Raw genomic sequence first — 19,236 nt, forward strand, 5'->3', positions numbered from 1 at the left:
TTCTAGAAGGCCCGGAAGATTTTTTTCCTCGTGTTGAACGTGACACGTAAACGTCCTTTGATTGGATACTGAGGCAGACCGGTGCAGTGCTTCAGTGCTCAGTTTAGCTGGCTAATGCGAAAACGACGTACATCGTTATATGCTAGTTGTTTCAATTGGTAAGACTAAATATAATTACATTAACCAACTCAAATAAACTAGTTTACACCAACTTGATAATTCCAGTTTTTGATACAATTACAACGCCATTTTCAAGACGGAACTTTCAAGAAAAACTGGATATCGTGAGGATGGGAAGTTTAATGAAACTGCTTTGCAGGTGGGACAATGCGATGTTTAGTGGACAAACTTGTTAAAGCTTTCGGTGGACTTAATAAAACTTTGTAGACTAATCCCTGAAAATCGCCTTTTATTTTTAAGTTGTGACAGTAATATCCAAGCGATCATATAACTGAGAGTGTACTACTCTTAATGTATTGTTAATACGGGTGTATTGATTTTAAATGCTCCGGAAATATACAAAGTCTGTTGTACTCGACTATGTTAAGGTGATGCAATGCTCACTTATACTGCCTTTCTGTATAAATATAATGGCTCGAGAGCCATGGCGTCATAATGATGGTATTAGGAGGTGGATTCACTCAGTTTAACATCGTGTAGGACATCGCTGAAGGCCCAGTCGTGAAATGCACGGACCGCCACTGATAAAAAGAGTGTATATAAAGAAGTAAAGTAAGGGGTAAAATGCAAAAGAATGCAGTGCAGGTGTGCAAAAGTGAATGTGCAATGTGCAATGTAAAGGAGAGAAATGTGAGTTAACATAACTCAGATTTGGGGTGTGGGGGAGGGGCAAGAGTCCAATACAGGTGGGGGTCCCGGGCAATGTTCCCTCTAATTTTTTTCAGCACTGAGCAAATATTTTTTATTCTGAGCGCACATTTCAGCACTGTGAGCAATTCGTAAACCACGCGACCTGACGAAAATGACCACGAGCCCGGTTAGCCATAGGTTTCCAAAGAGATGACAGCAAATGCATCAATATGTCTACAAGGTTGATATTTATTCAATATCCTTTATAATGGCTGGACTTTGACTTGAACATTTTAATGATGGTGTTTTACCAGTCCGTTTAGTTGAACTTAAAGGATCTTTGGTTAAAAATAAATAAGGTTTAGGGAGGTTATGATTGGTTCACTGATTATGAATGATAATGATATATGATATATATATTTATACAAAATAAAAGTATCCAAGGTGTTTAGTCATTTCTCAGCAGGTACAACATTTAAGTGTAACTTCATTGAAAGAAAAAATGCTAATGCAGTGCTTTACAATAAATATAGTAATTATGGTGTAATTTTTCCTAAAGGTAGCCTTTATAAATAATGTAATAACTGGAGTGGTTTGCAACAAACTAAGCAACAAAACATGTCATTTGAATTACATTGAGGCCTATCTGGCTGTGTGGCTCATCTTGTCTGCAGGCCTATGGAAGACACATCTTTCTGACTAAACATATATCAAAATGTTGTTGCAGTTATCAAGATCACTTTGAATAAGGCCTAATAGGTCTAATTAAAAATATTGGAAATGTCTACCTCAAATCGCCTCACGATTTTGTCTTAGTGGCATTCATTAGACTGAAACCGCGTTCACAGTCGGCGCTTAATGCTTGGAATGCCACAAATGTCAAGAAGTTGTACCAGATCTTGAAAATGCTCACTTTTCAGCGAACACCTTTTTTCATTAACCATGAACTTGAATTTGTTGTATTGTTGACAAATGCGTCCCGGGACCGCATATTATGCTTCCTCCAGAAGCGCTTCGAACCTTTTCGCCAGATTGGTCACGTCATTCAGCCCATGATCAAATGCACTAACTGCACGATCCAACGTGTCCGGCTCAAAGGCAGCCCACTCAGCTCATTTTACAGGGAAGCGGGCATCCAAGTGCTCACAACTTTAAGGACAAACAGAATAAGGTCACTTTTGTTCACTGCACTGTTTTCGAGCGAACTCTTTTCGCGTTTGCCTCCGAGTATATGTAAATAAATATGTCTGAAGGTTTTATCCTACCTGGGTCAGTTTGGACTATTTCCTCTAGCCGCTCATGTATTTAAACAGGCAGTTAGGCAGACCTTTTTCTGGGGCACCTGCTCTGCCTTACGCCATGGTAGCCTATAACTGCTGGAGCAGAGCCCGGCAAGAGAGCTAAAGTATACTTTGTATGTAAACATTCTAACGCACATCCGGCTTGGTTGTCAGTATTTTAAATGTTTATTACCTAGCCTACATGCGCTTTGATGCTCCGATTTTTAAACCCTAAAAATCGTTTGTACTGTCTGAAAAATGTGCGCGGTCTGAAAAATCTATTGCGCGGCCACTTCGACTGGCCTACGCGGGCGCGCGTGCGCTCAGCTTAGAGGGAACATTGGTCCCGGGCCTTGTTGATGAGGCCAGCTGCAGTTAGGAAAAAGCTGTTTTTGTGGCGTGATGTTTTGGTCTTGATGGACCGCAGCCTCCTGCCGGAGGGGAGGACCTCGAAGAGTTTATGACCCGGGTGGGAAGGATCGGCCGCAATCTTACCTGCCCGCCTCAGGGTCCTAGAGGCAAACAGGTCCTGTAGAGATGGCAGATTGCAGCCAATCACCTTCTTAGCGAAGTACATCCTCTGTTGTGCTTTTTTGGTGAGGGAGCTGATGTTCAGCTCCCACTTGAGGTCCTGGGAGATGATGACATACAACATGACAACATACTCCAATTACAAATAATAGACAAATAAAGTGAAGATAGTAGTAGTGTTATGGATAGGACCGATAGTATACAGTCGACTCTACAAATTAACCTACAAACGTCAGCTGTAACAGTGTAACAACTTTTGCAAAACTGAGCTGTCACCACTAGGGGTCTCCCTACACTTCACTCTCTTTACACGTCAAAAACCGGACCATGATCTACTTGGGCATGACTTATTATGATGGGATAGTAATAATATGGCTTCTCGTGAAAAAAAAGTGTAGGCCTCTTCACCTCAATAATTACTCACCTCTTGTTCAGCATCCAAGAAAAATTCCTAATTGAGTCATGGAAAAACTTAACTCTATTAATTGCGGAGTTCTATTTTGCTTACTTGCGGATGTGGTGTCAGGTACGTGTTTTACCTCCACTCCTACCACCTCCATTCTCAGATATATTTTCAATTTCTAGAGGTTGTTGGGTCAGTCCTGCTAAGAGAACACGGAAATGTTTTATCATTTAGAAACGTAAGATAAGCTTTGGCTACTCAATGTGTCTGCCCGTAAGAATGAAGAGGAATGTGTGAGAGGAGAGAGAGAGAGTGAGAGAGAGCGAGGGAGAGAGAGAGAGTGTGTGTGTGCGGTTGTGTATGTGTGTGTGTGTGTGTGTGTGTGTGTGTGTGTGTGTGAGAGAGAGAGAGAGAGAGAGAGAGAGAGAGAGAGAAAGAGAGAGAGAAGGGGGGAGAGAGAGAGTAGCTGGCTGGTACTTTTCTATCCTTGGTCCTCCCCATCTGAGACTCCATTTCTCAGTCAGCTCCGCTTTCCCCAGAAGCCTTTCAGACAGAGGGCACAAAACACCTGCGCTCTGTCTCTAAGACAAACAACTAACTGGAAGGCGACAACAGTTTCTCTAGAAGGCAAAAATGTACTGCAAGACGCCCTTAACGAAATGTTAATACTACATCCATGACAACAAACGAAATAGTTCTAAGACATTAGACGTTTTCGTAAACGCGTGTTATGCACACCATTTATTAATAATTAGGTTATTGGGCTTATTAGGTTAGTTTATTAACTGTTTTCGTGTAGTTGCAGTATGACTCGATTGGAACTCTTGAGCGCTCTTTGGTGTGCAGCTGTCGCCTGTTGCCTCGCTGCGCCAAAGTTGCAGCTTGCCTCACCAGAGGGGACTGAAGAGGACCACAACGACAACTTAACCCTAGAGACGGAGAATGGAGAAAACATATTAACACAGGTGGGTCCCGGAGCATGTGCATTCAATGGCATTTAACTACATTTCTTAGGATAACCGCCCAGTTAAGATGAAAGTTGGCTATAATACCTCCAATCGACATTCTAACTAATAAGACTTGGGATATTATCAGAAAAAAATAATGTATGTCTTAAAGTGTAAGTGTTCACCATATTCCAGGCCGTTTAGACTTTATACTATTGCGTCAATTAGTTACACCGCACAAGGTCATTGCATTGAATGAAACGAATATTTTGTGCTGGTTGTACCTGGTGGAAAAAACCTGCGTCCTCTCTCCTTTATAGCTGCTGGGTGATTATGACAAAGTGAAAGCGCTTTCGGAAGGCTCTGACTGTGGATGTAAATGTGTTGTCAGACCCCTGAGCAGGAGCGCCTGCCGGCGGATTGAGGAGGGCACGGCCACGCCGAACGATTTCTACACCGTGGAGACGGTGACATCTGGGCCCGACTGCAAATGCGCCTGCATCGCGCCACCGTCAGCCCTGAACCCTTGCGAGGGGGACTACAGGCTGAAAAAGCTCCGGGAGGCTGGCGAAGACAATGTCAAGGTGACAGGAATACTGCAGGAAATTACAGCATGAACTCTTGGTTGCAATGCACAGATGGCTTTACTGGATCAATATTGTCATTTCGCAAAGATGCGCCCCTCTACTTCTCAGTAACCTTGGACGTACGCGAGATTTCTTATTAGTATGGATGGGATAATTGTTTTATAGTGCTGGATATCTTTGCTTGTAAGTCATATCCGTCTCCCTGATTGGATTTTTTTTTTTTTTTTTTTAGCTTTCAACGATCATTGAGCTGCTGGAGGGATCCTTCTACGGAATGGACCTACTGAAGCTGCACGCGGTTACCACCAAACTCCTCAATCGTGTTGACAACATTGAAAAAGTAAGTTGTTCTGTCCTGATCTGATAATGGCGCTGAAGTGTGTGTCCTCGTGAACTTTGTATTTGCACTTTATGCAATTCAGTTCGATATTAGCTTCTAAACTTAATTTTGTAAACGTAATTCAAAAAGACACGATGTCGCCAGTTTAAGGTATCTTGAGGTCTGTATATTCCTTGAAGTCGACTTGACAGTAAAACCTCTGAGGAAGTCATTGTGCACGGCATCATAAAAAGCTAAGGCTATCAGTACCGCTAAGGAAAGTGTCAGTGTAATAATAATACAGTGACGCAGCAGAACTATGTACTCACTCAGGTGATGCAGAATGACACCAAAGAGGAGGCAAACCTCAACATGACCACACCCACTAGTCTGCCAATTCAGGAGACGGAAAGACCCACACCCTCAATTCCACCACGCCAGGAGAAACGGAAGAGACTTACTGTACAAAGTGACCAGGCAGCAGCCTATCAGAACTTGGAGGTAGGCTCTCAAATTGTAAGAAATTATGTTGTAGAATGCGCACTTAGATTTATTTCACCAACAGTCAGTTTGATGTCCTGTAGTTCTTACTGTGGTTTAAATTCACGTGGTAAAACATGTCAAGAGAAATATATTTATATTTAAATAGATTGCTATACCAGTGCTATAAAAGGGTCTATACCAGACCTTAGCTCAAAGTTCCCAGGGATGAAAGTTGGGTATAGCTCTTAAAAGGGAGTCAATTAGAGAGTAGTGGGAGGCACCTATCATTGCATAAGACAATGAGCTTTCTTTTAAAACCTGTTTACAACATGGCTGTTGTTAGAAAGATTATAAATTAGAGTTGGCATTTTACTTTACTTTGCAGAACTTTTGTGGGTGAAGTTGTGAAATTTTGAGTTAAATGTAGCATGGTCTCTTAATAAGGGGAATAATATTATTATGGTTTATCACATATTGGAATTTTCAATCTGGCTTACTGGAAATTCAATGTGTACAAATTAAAATTAGATCCTTAATTATCAATGATTCTGTGTGTGATCAAACTGTGATTGGTCATATCGAATGGATACAAGTCTGATGGTTCTGGGAAATTACATCACAGCTCTCAAGAAGGACCCTCCGTCACCTCACCACAAGTCCGCCAAAAAACATTCATGAAATTGGAAAATGTGTTTATCTTCTCTGCTATCTTAAATACATTGATTAGAACTAATGGGTCACTGAGGACTGTGTTAATCACTTTGTTTACACAGATCTCAGCTCAGCCATTAATTAATTTGTGTGGGTCACACACACACACACACACACACACACACACACACACACACACACACACACACACACACACACAAACACACACTTACAGAGTGGGGGATTGGGGGGTTTTGAGGGTTAGTTGGTGTGAACTACTCAGTTGATCGTCTGGAGAGCAGTTTGTTCTCACAGTCAGAACCTGTTCAACACTTGTGAGTGTTTCAAATAACACACACTTGACCAGTGATCTCATTCCCCCATTCTATTTTTCCCCACAAGCTTACTGAAGGATTATTATTGCTCCAAGATTATCTGTTGCCATAACACATTACTACAGATCCAAAGAATGCCTTTGGAAAATAATTTAATAAGGGTCCAGTTATTAGGAGGTCTAAGTCTTTGATTAGGACAACAACTAGAAGTTGGTTCCAGGTGTTTCCAAGGTGTATAACTACAGTATAAATCGATACATTGCATAACACACTGAATGGCCTCACCATAGAAGTAGTATTATGCCATGTATACGAGTTTCACAATTATGATAATGCATGGTCTTTTGTCTTATAGGATAAATATGAGGAGAGGTTTGTGGGGAGACACAGCTCCTCACAGTTTATGAAGAGCCTTGACAGTGATGCTACGGGGCTCCTGAGCCAAAACAAGGATCACACAGCACCTCCTCAACCAAAGATAATCGTCAGGGGGATGACCTACTACAAATCCCAAACTGCAGAGGAGACAGAAAGAGATGACAACAGTGAGTAGCATCAGCCTCAATTTAACATTGTTATATTTGGTTAGTTATATACTTTAGTGACAGAGAGACATACTCCATTACTGTTGGTGGTGATTGTGATTGTGATAGTGAGTATGGTTTAGTTTGTTCCAGTAAGACTAAGTTCTTTTTCACTGTGTGCCTGTGTAGTGTCCTTGACAGTGTCCTTTCCCTCTGAAATGAGCTTGTCTTGGAATTAAGCAAAGTACTACAAATACTGAGAAAGAATGGCACGGTCTTACATAGGTGGTGTTTCTAATGTCGAGAACAGCTGTGTATAACAGTATGAGTCTTGACAATGGGGTTCGGACACAAAAATACTCTGGCCTATTGCTGACTGATTTTTATTTCTGTAGCTCTAGAGGATGACATTCTGAGTGGCGACGGCATGGTCGACTATTTCATAGATGAGCAGCTCATCCGCCACAAGCCTAAGCCCTACAGACCTCTCATCAAGGCGCGGTCTATGCCAGCCAATCGCAAGACTCCAGCCCAGGGCTGGGGCGGAGCCTCGGGGGCCAGTAGCAGCCATCCCTTGCAGCTTGAGCAGTCCGACTCACCAAACCATTTTGAGGTGACCTCCCCCCCCGACGTGGCGACAACGGTTGCCGAGACCATTGCCGAGGCCGGAGAGCCCGCCAGTAAGAGTGCGGCCAAGCCTGAGCAAACTATCCCTCTGGCAGAGAGGGTTGAGGCTGGCCATGCTTCAGGCAGTGTCCAGCCACTCTCGGACAGCCGAGCCACGGAGGCACCATCAGTGACTAGTCCCATTGTGGCAGAACCGAAGACTACCCTACACACCTTGGTCAGGCCTCACCTTTCCAAGGCCACCACGGTGAAGGACACAGATGAGCCAGTCACACCCCTTGCTTTGCCAGACCACAACGCAGTGCCAGAAACATTTCTAAAAACGGGACAGCCATACAAAGTCGCCAGGGAAAATAATGAGCAAGGTACAACCCGGGCTATACCAGTTTCTACCGTCAAGCGGACAAGAAAGGAGTCAATCACTGACGAGGAGCCAGTTGTTGCTAGCACTCAACCGATGTCAACCACAGCTAAGGGTGCTTCAACTGCTACCTCTGTACTCTTAACTACCATCAACACAGCAACCACCGCCAGAGCAACAACCACCAGAGCAACAACGCCTAAAGCACCAACCCCCAGAGCAACTATGGAACACACTACAAATGGAAAACCTACAGACCCAAAGACCCAAACGCCAGCAATTATCTCAAAGGCCGAGGCCTTAACCACCAGTCCTGTTAAAACAACTAGGAAGCCGGCGGCCATCAAACGAAAGTACAGCATCAGCTGGGATGAGGAGGAAGTGGAGGAGGACAGCAAATCAGAGGGCTTTAAGAGCACTACAGTGAAGCCACACAGGAAGCCAGGTGAGTGGGGCTGCAGATATTTCTTAAGAGAGGGGCTTCTTGATTGATCTTAATCTAATCTGAATGATTTTGCTGACATCTATTGACTATATCTGTCATGTTTTTTCTAATGGATCAGATGATGGCTTGTGATGTTACACCTCTTATCTTTTTGAAATGAGACACTATGCATGAATGTGTAACTAGCATAACATTAGCATACTGAACATCGGTCATTTTGGTGATTTCTGAACAGGGGAGTGCAAGGATACGTTGGCCACCATCTCAGAGCCTGTCACTCAAAACACCTATGGCCGCAGGGAGGGAGCCTGGATGAAGGACTCACTGGCCAAGGACGATAAAATCTACGTCACCAACTATTACTACGGCAACAATTTGCAGGAGTTCCGTAACCTCGCGGTGTTTAAAGAAGGTATGCTATAGCAATTGCTATACCTGTCCCATCGTCTCTGTGAGTGGCCAATTGTTGCACAGCTATTGGCCAATTGGTGCAAATTTAATACAAAACCAGTTTTTAAGGCAGCCCTGTGTAATAGCTAAACTCCAAACTCCAAAGACGACCATCCTTGGGAAAGGAGACAAAAGTTTAGCAACTTGAACTTTCCTTGTTCAGATGTAATTTGTGTTTGACCCGACATTTGTCCATCTTACTCCCTCAGGCCGCTTTACCAACTCCTACAAGCTGCCCTACAACTGGGTTGGCACCGGTCATGTGGTTTACAATGGCGCCTTCTACTACAACCGGGCCTTTTCACGCGACATCATCAAATACGACCTGCGCCTGCGTCACGTGGCGGCCTGGACTATGCTGCACGACGCCGTTCTCGACAACGAGGACTCGTCGACGTGGCGCTGGCGCGGCCACTCGGACATGGAGCTAGCGGTGGACGAGAGTGGCCTGTGGGTGGTCTACCCGGCGCTGGATGACGAGGGCTTCCTGCAGGAAGTGATCTTCCTAAGCCGCCTCGACCCGGTAGACCTGAGCATCCGCCGCGAGAGCACCTGGAGGACGGGCCTGCGTCGCAACTACTATGGTAACTGCTTCCTCGTCTGCGGTGTGCTCTATGCCACCGACAGCTTTGAGCAGCGCCACACCAACCTGGCATACGCTTTCGACACGCACACCAACACACAGATGGTTCCCCGACTGCCTTTCACTAACAACTATACGTACACCACGCAGATCGACTACAACCCCAAAGAGCGAGTGTTGTATGCCTGGGACAACGGCCACCAGGTCACCTACAACGTCGTTTTTGCCTATGTAGACCCCCAATAGAGAACCGTCCACAGAGAAAAAGACAGAGAGAGAATTTTTCTACATTTATTTTTTATGTTTTCTTCAAGGGTACAGCACTTTTTTGTATAAAAGCAATAATTTTGAAAAAAATCTATGCGTCCAAGTGGATTGTAGACCAGTCCGCTTGGCTGTTAATGTTGATACATTGCAGCTTTTGTGTGTGATTGTCTTAGTCTCCAATTTCTAAACAAATATTTAAATGTTTTACCGTTTGTACCGTCCGCATGGTTGTAGAACCGATATGCAAATTTTAACCAGAGGGTGCTTTTGTATTGACAATAAGCATTGTAAATAATGTAAAATAAATCAGAAATCAGACGATAAACGAATGTAGACAAAAAATGTATTTGCATAGCAACCTATAGTTGAGTAATCTCTCCAATAACCTCAGCATTAAAGACATTCTGGAACTCATTTAATACCAGTGAAGTGCAAAGGCCACAAGCAATGTTTTATAAATACATTCATTTTCACGTTTATTCCTGCCATTTTTGTACCTTTCTATCCCCACTTCACTTATTCCTGTACATATATTTTGTGGTTATATGCTTGTGTGCGCTTGTCAGCTTTATGTTAGAAAAGCACTTAATTATCTCTTTCCCTGTCTCTAACTAAACTGTAATTTGCAAGATTATTTCATTCGAGAGACCACAATAAAACTACTTGTAATGTGAAAAGTATCCCCTTGGGTCAACTTCTTTAGAAGGGTTACAATTAGACTCACTTCCACACTACACATTGGCGCTGAGGACTACAAGCGCAGTAGAGACGTACATTTCGCATAAATATACACATATGCATTCACTCACACACACACAGACACAAAGCAGTATTACAAAAATGAGAATTGTGAGAATTTCCAGTGTTTTATTAATTCAATTTTAAGGTCATAGAAAAGTTGCAGTCAAAATGTGCACTGTATTTACTTATGCAATGTACCACATTTTAAATGTGGACCCTTCATTGACAAGCAATGAATTGGTGAACTATTATGGCAATATTTAATTATGGGTATTACTAACACACCACTACATCTCACTAAAGATGGTATTCTACTGTGACGACTAAACCCTGTGAAACGGCCCATGGTGTGAGGACCAGCCTAACTTTGGGGAAGGTAATCTTTGGGAATCCCATCAGGAATAGATCAAACAATACCAACAATTATGAACAATGTAAGCTTAAAACATCCAAATAATGAATCTGACAAGTGGCATTCTCAAGTCTAAGCAACTCACACAACACAGAGCAAACATGTCTTCTACTGAAGGACTGAGGGAAATGCCCAAAAAAACAAACACAAAGAAGGCAAAGGCACAAACAAAAATAACTTCATATGAATAGATGGATAAAATGGAGGATTGTTTTTATAAAGAGATAACAATATATCAAATATAACTTTCACATTAATAAACCAATATTCCCATGTTAACATAAAACATTTGACTTCCTTTTGAAAAATTGGTTCAAGTGCACTTCAGTAAAATTGCAACCATGCCAATCTGATTGCTGATCGTAGACCAGCGGTTATTTGAATGAGGTGAAAGAACGATGACCAGAACTGGACTCCATCCAGGCAATTCACCTGTTCCAGATGGATCTGTTCCAAACCCAGCCGAACGCTTGGCCAGAGACTGACCCGGAGGCAATGAAACTCCCTCTCGCAGAGGATGACATTTTCTCACAGGCCTCTTTTATTTTGACATAGAACATTTCCAGGGGGCCATTTTCAGATAGGAAAACCTTCATAAGGGGGTAAAATACAAATTCCACCAGTGCAACAGTTCAAATAACTACAACAAGCAACTAAAAGTAATGGAAGATGACATAATGTAGAATAGAAATTAATTTAATCGAAGCTAAACGAGCTCCCAACTAATGCAAAAAGCTTTACCGTGTGCGACCACAATGCTTACACTCTCTTATGATACTTATACAATTTCATAAATTATATTTCTTCGCCAAAACATTCCCTGTCTATCAAAGCAAACCCAGTGCAAAGCAACAATAAAACATAATCTATTCTGCAATGTTGTGTAACAATTGAATCATTAAAAACAACAGCATCTCAAAAGTGGCTTGAACCATCCATAAGAAAACGATCAGCATTCTACATTTACCTGAGACCAAGGGCAGGATAGGGAAGCACACAATGTGAGGTGTTTAGGGAACACAGACAAGCATCCCATTGACCACCAGAGACACACAACGTCACACTGCTAATCGGATTCAAAGACTTCTGGTAGTGGTGACACACTACTGGTCTGAACTTGCAGTCTGGAAATCGCTCCATTTTTAGAATCCAAAATGGCTGTCGACATCAGGGTTAAAGGTATGCGTGTTATGAGAGGGGTGAGTTAGGGTTCACTCCACACCTCCTGCTGTCCCTCACCAATTACCCCGGAGGTGGTAGGAGGACAGCTTCACTGGGGCCCCCAGACGCCTGGAATGGGAACCCCTCCGCCCCCCTACCACTGCCTCCCACCCAACAGTAGTGGTGAAAATGCAGGCTAAAGAAAAGAAACGAGTCGGCTGGGGGTGGGAGGATGGAGTGGTAGGACACCCACGACTGCAACACGTCAGAGGCTGCCTTAAGCTCCAACCCCCTAACCCCCCCACCACCATCCTATCACTACCAACCTTCAACCACATGACCACCAGGCAACACACACACATAAGAAATCAACAAACGGGTCATAAAGAAGATTTTACGTTAATTGCATTAAGGTACACTGCATATCCTGGCTTTGGATGAGGGAGAGAAATTGTGTATGCATTGGGGATATATTGCGAATTTGTTTGCAGTCTTGGTGATCACAGTAGTTTTAATTGGTTAGCCGGGATGACTGAGGTCATGCAGAGCCAACCAGGACTCCGACAGTAGGCGTTGGCTGACCCCCGGCAGGGTTGGGGTGGTAGAAGGTGTCACTTTGGGTCTGATTGGCCTTCAGGAATGGTGGGATACTGGAGGTCTTGATGTGCAGGATGCGGGTGTTTATCACTTCACAGTCAATCTGCATCATCACCTCAAACTCCTTGTCTTCAATGACACTGTCTGTAGAGAGAGAGAGAGACATATGTCTGTGAGACACACATAGAAAGGCCTATAGGAAGATGGAAATCTCACACACACACAATCTCTCACACATACACACACTCTCTCTCACACACACACACTCTCTCATACACACACACACACACACACACACACACAGACCAGAGGAGGTTCTTCCATTGACGAAACAGAGGAAGAACCTCCCCAAACTTTTTGAGAAATGTATTTTTGTAATTGAACTGACTAAACTCCTTTAAAAATGCAGTTTGATATCAGTATTTAATACTATGCATATTATAATTTGTTTCCCTGAGTTAAAATAACATTAGCACCCCCTATCGTAACAAGAAATTACTGCACGGAGGACGTCCTCCCTTTGGCTCCCATTGAGATCAATGTAATCTGTCTCTCAGTGTGGACACATGCGTCCAATTTCCGATTTCAGTCCGATTTAAATTGGATATTGGACACATGTGACTCCCCAGAACTAGATTCATTGTGTCCAGCTTGAGTCCGACTGGACTCCGATGTAAACCCCTGGACACACGATTCGATTCCGCTGGGAATTGGACTGGGCGCGCATGTGTCTCTCGAAACTAGATTAAAATTGGACAACAACAACTTTTGCACGTGCTTGAGATCGTGCCCACAGACATATACATGCATCATATATGTCTATGATATGATAATCGCTGCTAGACGCTCAGTTCTTGTGCTCCCTCTCATTCACGTTGAAATACTGAAAGCGAAACTGAAACTTATAAACTGCAACGCAACTGTTTGGGACAGAATGCGCTAATTCAGTGAACAAATATTTTCATATTACTTTTTCACCAGTTGTTAGTCATGTAATCCTTTCATATCGATGTGAATCAATCAATACTAATACAAATTTAACTGTGGTGTGTTTTTGTTTCATTTCACAACGTATTTACTGTATAATCAACGGTAGCAGATGTAAACATTCCGCATTTGATTTGAACTGACACGGCCAAGAACTAGTTGTGTCACTGCCATGTGCTTAGAGATAGAGCAGTTAACCCCCCATGGAGACCCCATGGAGAGAATTGAATGGGATCGAAGTGCTGCCATCATGTGCCCGCACTGTCTGATACTGGCGGCGGTTCTTGGGGCTCATTCACTTACATTGCCCAGGGGAGGAAAGACCTCCCTAGCGTCTGAGTCTGCGCCAACATCGCTTAACCAATAAACAACGGATTTGGCGTTGGAGGGAGGGGATTAGACATTAATACCATTCTCTGCAGAAGGATATCGATAACACGTCACCCTTAAAGATTGTTGTAGAAAGATGGCAAATAAAGAGGATGTGCAATGGAAAACGAAGATATTGTTCATGTTTTATTGAACAAACCGTTTCATTCATTGAGCTACAGAGAGAAGGTTAGTATCAAAACAACAGGGAACCTGTTCCAAAAATCCAAGTCACTAACCCCAATGGTAAAACCGCTGCCGTTAATGCTAACTGGTATGCGAAATACTTATAGCTCACTGGTACCATAAAAAAACAATCGGCTGTACTGTTTTGTTTTTAAATCAATCATACGCCTATTGTTAGTCTGACAGTTCGCGGTCAGCTGACATTCTGAATGGAAATTGTTAATGAATGTTTCAGAAAGCGATGTGTTTCGTATTCTAATTAGCCTACACATTGACCAACATTCTGAAACATCCATTAACATACACATTTGCCACAAACAATGTTAGGCTAACAGCCCATGTTAATAGATCTGAAATAATGTTCTCTTACTTGTTGCCTTTGTAACTTGTTGTTTAATATTGTGGAAAGGATGTTGTGTGAATGATTCAGAGCATTTTAAATGGCATCACTTTTGGTCTTGTGGCTTAAGTTTCTTAAAACAATTGCAGCTGAAAATAAAATTAGTCAAATAATAACCAATAGCTTTAGTAATTGAGGGGGAAAATAGGCAAAATGGTAGGCCCAAAATTTAGAATGTAGTTTTTAAAATCAAGAGTAGGCCTGATTTGACTAATTGGCTTTGCATCATTTCCTTATGGCCTTGTCTAGTCCAAGGACATGCTGCCCACCAGCTTTTTAAGTACAATGGTGCCACACTGGTGGCTTTGTATCAATTGTATCCCTGCCTGCTATTTTGTAGTACTGTAGTCCACAAAAACACCCTGAAACAACTTGTATCTCACATACTTATGCCACCAACTGAATAAGCAGGCCAATGGCAACCAGGTGCACAGTCCTTCCTCCCTCACTTTAAAAACCACCAGCCGCCACTGACACACACACACACACACACACGTACACACGTACACACACACACACACACACACACACACACACACACACACACACACACACACACAGTAATAAATATCAAATAAAGACAGGACGAACATGTCCCCGATGCGCACTACTGTATGCATTATCCTGCTTATTACACGGTTACCTGACAAAACGATAAGACATTCCTACCACCAAGTTCTAAGTGAACAATAGGGAGCCTGAAAGAGAGGGCCTAACTGTTCTAGGAACAGCACCGAATCGAACCTCTGACACATGGCCACAGGACTGGATTTAGCAATGTAGAGTCAATTCTACGTTTGGTGCATTTACAGCAAGAGAGGGAGAGAAATGGAGGGCTGAGGAAAGAAGGGAGGGAGAGAGATAGAAGGCCACACCATGAAACCCAATGATCAGCAGCAGTGTTTCCCCTAGGTTTACAGCTTAGGGGGGGGGGGGAGGGACGGCGGCAGGGGCGCGGTGCGCCGCAGCGGCGCGATGCGGCGGCGGACACGGACACAAACACTTAAATGAATTATGACGTTCATGTGTTTCTTTGAATGACAGCAGTCAATAAGTATAATTTTACATGTTTTATGGTAAAGGTAACCTTAAATGACTTATTTTGTGATCTGGCGCTATTTTTTTTTTTTTTACACTTGACCTTCCAGGGGGGGCGGGCGGGGCCGTTGGGGGGGCGGGCCGCCACCCTAATATCATTGTAGGGGAAACACTGAGCAGACATGGAGTCTTAACAGTGGGCTACAGAGCCGTTTGTGAGGATAGCAGTGGACTATGGTCTTCCTTTCTAAATGCCACCCAATGACATTTCTCATCTGATACTGACGCATCCCTCCATTGTGTAGTCCATTAACACCAGGGGTCTGAAAGGAGAGCAACCCAGCCCCTCTCTTGAGCAGGCAGGCAAACACACATAAACACACACACACACACACACACACACACACACACACACACACACACACACACACACACACACACACACACACACACACACACACACACACACACAATCTCCACTTGGGCAGTTTGAAAGAGTTCCATACTTGATCTGTGTGGTAATGCAGGCCCTGAGCCCTCTGAGGACACAGACTGAGGGAGACCAGTAGAAATCTGACAAAGCGCCTCAGTCAGGAGATGCACTCCTCTTAACCTCAGGACTGAACTCTAGTTTTCCAGACACACCTGCAAGATGCATCAGGATCCCACTTAACCTATATGTGTGTGTGTGTGTGTGTGTGTGTGTGTGTGAGTGAGAGAGAGAGAGAGAGATTAAAAGAGAAATAGAGAGTGAGAAAGGGGTGGAGAGTGTGTGTGCATGTGTGTGCGTGTATGTATGTATGTATGTGTGTGTGTGTGTGTGCGTGTGTGTGTGCGTGTGTGTGAGCGTGTGTGTGTGTAGAGCCTCTTCCAGCGAAGCCTGTGGGATCCATTAGGAGCTGTCTTAGTGTGCGTGTCTGATTCAGGCCGTTTACCCTGCTCGAGAGCCAAATGACCAGAGCAGGGCATTCCCCATGCCTGACTCCTCTCTCTCTCTCCCCTCATCCCTCTCTATGGCGCTCGCTCCATCTCCTTTCCATTTTCTCTCCTTCTCCCTCTCCCTTCCCTCTCCCTCTTACTCTCCATCTCCTTTGTAAACTAGCGTACTTACTTTAACTGCATTTTACTTTACAATACCAATTTGAACTCATTGCTGAGCTGTGCTGTTTCTTATTGTATGTTCAACTGTTGAATATTACATAATGTGTTGTTGATCTTCTGCAATGTGTGGTAACCTTGAGTGTCATGACAGGTGCCCTTAATTAAAATGTGTTATAATTCTTCTCTCACTACCCCCCCCCCCCCCCCCCCCCCCCCCCACCACCCCTCCCTCTCTTTTTTCTTCTCATTGTCCCTCTCTCTCTTCCTTCCATTTCCTCTCTTTTCTCTCTAAATCTTGTGGACAGCTGTTGCCTGTTCCCTCCTAAGGGGTGCGACGCCCTTGAGGTATGGTCGCCAGCTTTTTCTTCTGAGCCTGAATGGGTCGGACCTGATTAGGATGACTCCTTTTTACGCTTCCATGTCGAAAGCTTGGAAAATGGTGTTTGAGGTGCCAAGGATCATCTCACAAGCAGAGGATTCTAGAAGAGCCTTTGTTCTTAAATCCTCTGCTGAGAATAAGTCTCGTCATCAGGAAGTGTTCAGAGCTGCTAGACAAGGGCCGGGGGTCACTGAGAGATGGGCACAGGTGGAGAGCAGTAGTGTCTCTTCAAAGTGAGACAGGGATTCGAAGTCTGCTCAGTCTGCCAAGTCTGTGTGTGTGTGTGTGTGTGTGTGTGTGTGTGTTTTTAAGTGGAGGGGGGAGGTAAGGTATGTGTGTATGCTGTCTGTTAGATACTGTGTGAGTGTGTATATGTCTAAGTGTGACCAGGGGCTGGTTAAGAGCGTAGGTTTGCACGTGAGAACAGTCTCAACTCTGCTTTTATTGTCATTTCTGAATATGCTCGACACATATGACACATACAGGGGCACAAGATCTCCATACATACAGGGTAACACAGTAGGATTGCGTGTGAGATGTATGTTTCTGTTTATGTAACGGTGTATGTATCAACATACATGCACTTTTTTGTGTCTGTGTGTTTCTAAGGATGTGTGTGTTGTTGTTCCATTGCCAAATGTGTCTGTGACTGTATAAAGCGGTGTACATGTGTGTACGCATGGAAATCTTGAAAGAAGCGCATTCATCATATATCCCCTGGTGCGGCAGCTGTGGAGTGTGTATGAGTGATATTTTAACAGGTGGTTCGGCCATCTCCTCATCCACTAATCCTTCTCTCCCTCTCTCACTCTAACACACACACACACACACACACACACACACACACACACACACACACACACACACACACACACACACACACACACACACACACACACACACACACACACACACACACACACACTTTCTCTCTCTGCCTTACAGGGGGAAGATCCTGAACAGGTGAAAAAACACATACCATTTTCGCACATTCCCATTCAGCTATGCACTAGCTATCAGCTATTGACTAAAACAAATATTACTTCTGATAATTTATTGAGCAGCTTCACTTTCACTTCATCAGCGCTTCACGGTTTAAACACTAGTGCAGTAAGATCTAGACTAGAGAGGAATTATGTCTGATTACTTTTCCTCTAACACACCCACACACCCACACACACACACACACACACACACACACACACACACACACACACACACACACACACACACACACACACACACACACACACACACGTCTGATTTCATTCCCAGTTGGTAAGGAAAAGGATGTGGGATTTACGAGCCTCTATATTTCATATGGAAAGCTTCCCTGATTCAGTACGGAAAGGAATGAAGGGATGATATATTGAGAGTGGACTCGCCACTAAAGGGATGTGCCTCAACCATAACATGTATATAATATATGCACTTTAGGTCCATATATTTTATTTCTATCCCCCATTCAGAAATACGCATGTATCCTAAATGGGACCATAGCAAAGTGATTTTCAGTGACCAGTGATCTCTTGAAAACACTGAACTCCCGACAGCGAATATGACCCGAGGTAATATACGAGCGCCCCTACACACACAGACAGACGCAGACAGCCACACACACACACACACACACACACACACACACACACAGACAAACACACACACACACACACACACACACACACACACACAGTATTTGCACATCAAAGATCCCTCCAGACCCCACTCAAAATGCTGATTATGTAAACGTAAGCATTGGCAGGCTCAGTGTGTGTGTGTTTGTGTTCCTGGTGAAGTCGCGAATTAAAACGACTTGGCTTTGAGATACCTGCCAACTCCCCTCCACACACACACACACACACACCCTCCACCCCTACCCCAAATCCCCCCGATTACACACTCCTGGACGCAGTCCCTAGGACCCCCCGCCCCCCCACCCCACCTCACCCATCACCTTCCCACTGCCCCTGCAGGCCAACTGCGCTAGCTAGCCAGGCTAATTAGCCCCTCGGTTGCTAATGACGCCGCAGCACGCAGCAGGTCTTAGTGTTGACACTGTGCTCTGAAGTGTGTGTCTGTGTGAAGTAGTGAAATCATTAATCACACAGAGGCTTAAGAAAAATCAAAGAACACTGTAGCTAAGAGAGAGAGAGGGGAGAGGGAGAGAGAGGGGGGGGAGAAAGACTAGCATAGAGAATAAAAAGAATAAAACGTGCAGTTACATAGGAGGAGATTTAAGTGCCATGTAGTTGTCATAGAGAA

At 43.9% G+C, this 19,236-nt stretch overlaps 2 protein-coding genes across 3 annotated transcripts in view; one reads left to right on the top strand and one right to left on the bottom strand.

Moving 5' to 3' along the window:
* Window positions 1–3,830: 3,830 nt before the first annotated feature.
* On the top strand, window positions 3,831–9,612 carry olfml2ba (olfactomedin-like 2Ba; the record flags this gene model as incomplete). Its single annotated transcript, XM_080831833.1, has 8 exons — window positions 3,831–3,989; window positions 4,292–4,555; window positions 4,791–4,898; window positions 5,211–5,378; window positions 6,702–6,891; window positions 7,266–8,303; window positions 8,539–8,715; window positions 8,963–9,612. 8 exons carry the CDS (start codon window positions 3,831–3,833, stop codon window positions 9,580–9,582), a joined length of 2,724 nt encoding a protein of 907 aa, XP_080687959.1. The 3' UTR covers window positions 9,583–9,612.
* An 838-nt stretch (window positions 9,613–10,450) lies between these two features.
* Window positions 10,451–19,236, bottom strand: part of atf6 (activating transcription factor 6) — a 67,301-nt gene continuing 58,515 nt past the window's right edge. For both annotated transcript variants that reach the window (XM_080860460.1, XM_080860459.1), the window contains exon 16: window positions 10,451–12,658. In XM_080860460.1, coding sequence (XP_080716586.1) covers window positions 12,456–12,658 — 203 coding nt within the window. In that variant the 3' untranslated portion in view covers window positions 10,451–12,455. The remainder of the gene's footprint in view (window positions 12,659–19,236) is intronic.

Source organism: Sprattus sprattus (assembly GCF_963457725.1).
Source record: "Sprattus sprattus genome assembly, chromosome: 2".
Lineage (NCBI taxonomy): Eukaryota > Metazoa > Chordata > Actinopteri > Clupeiformes > Clupeidae > Sprattus > Sprattus sprattus.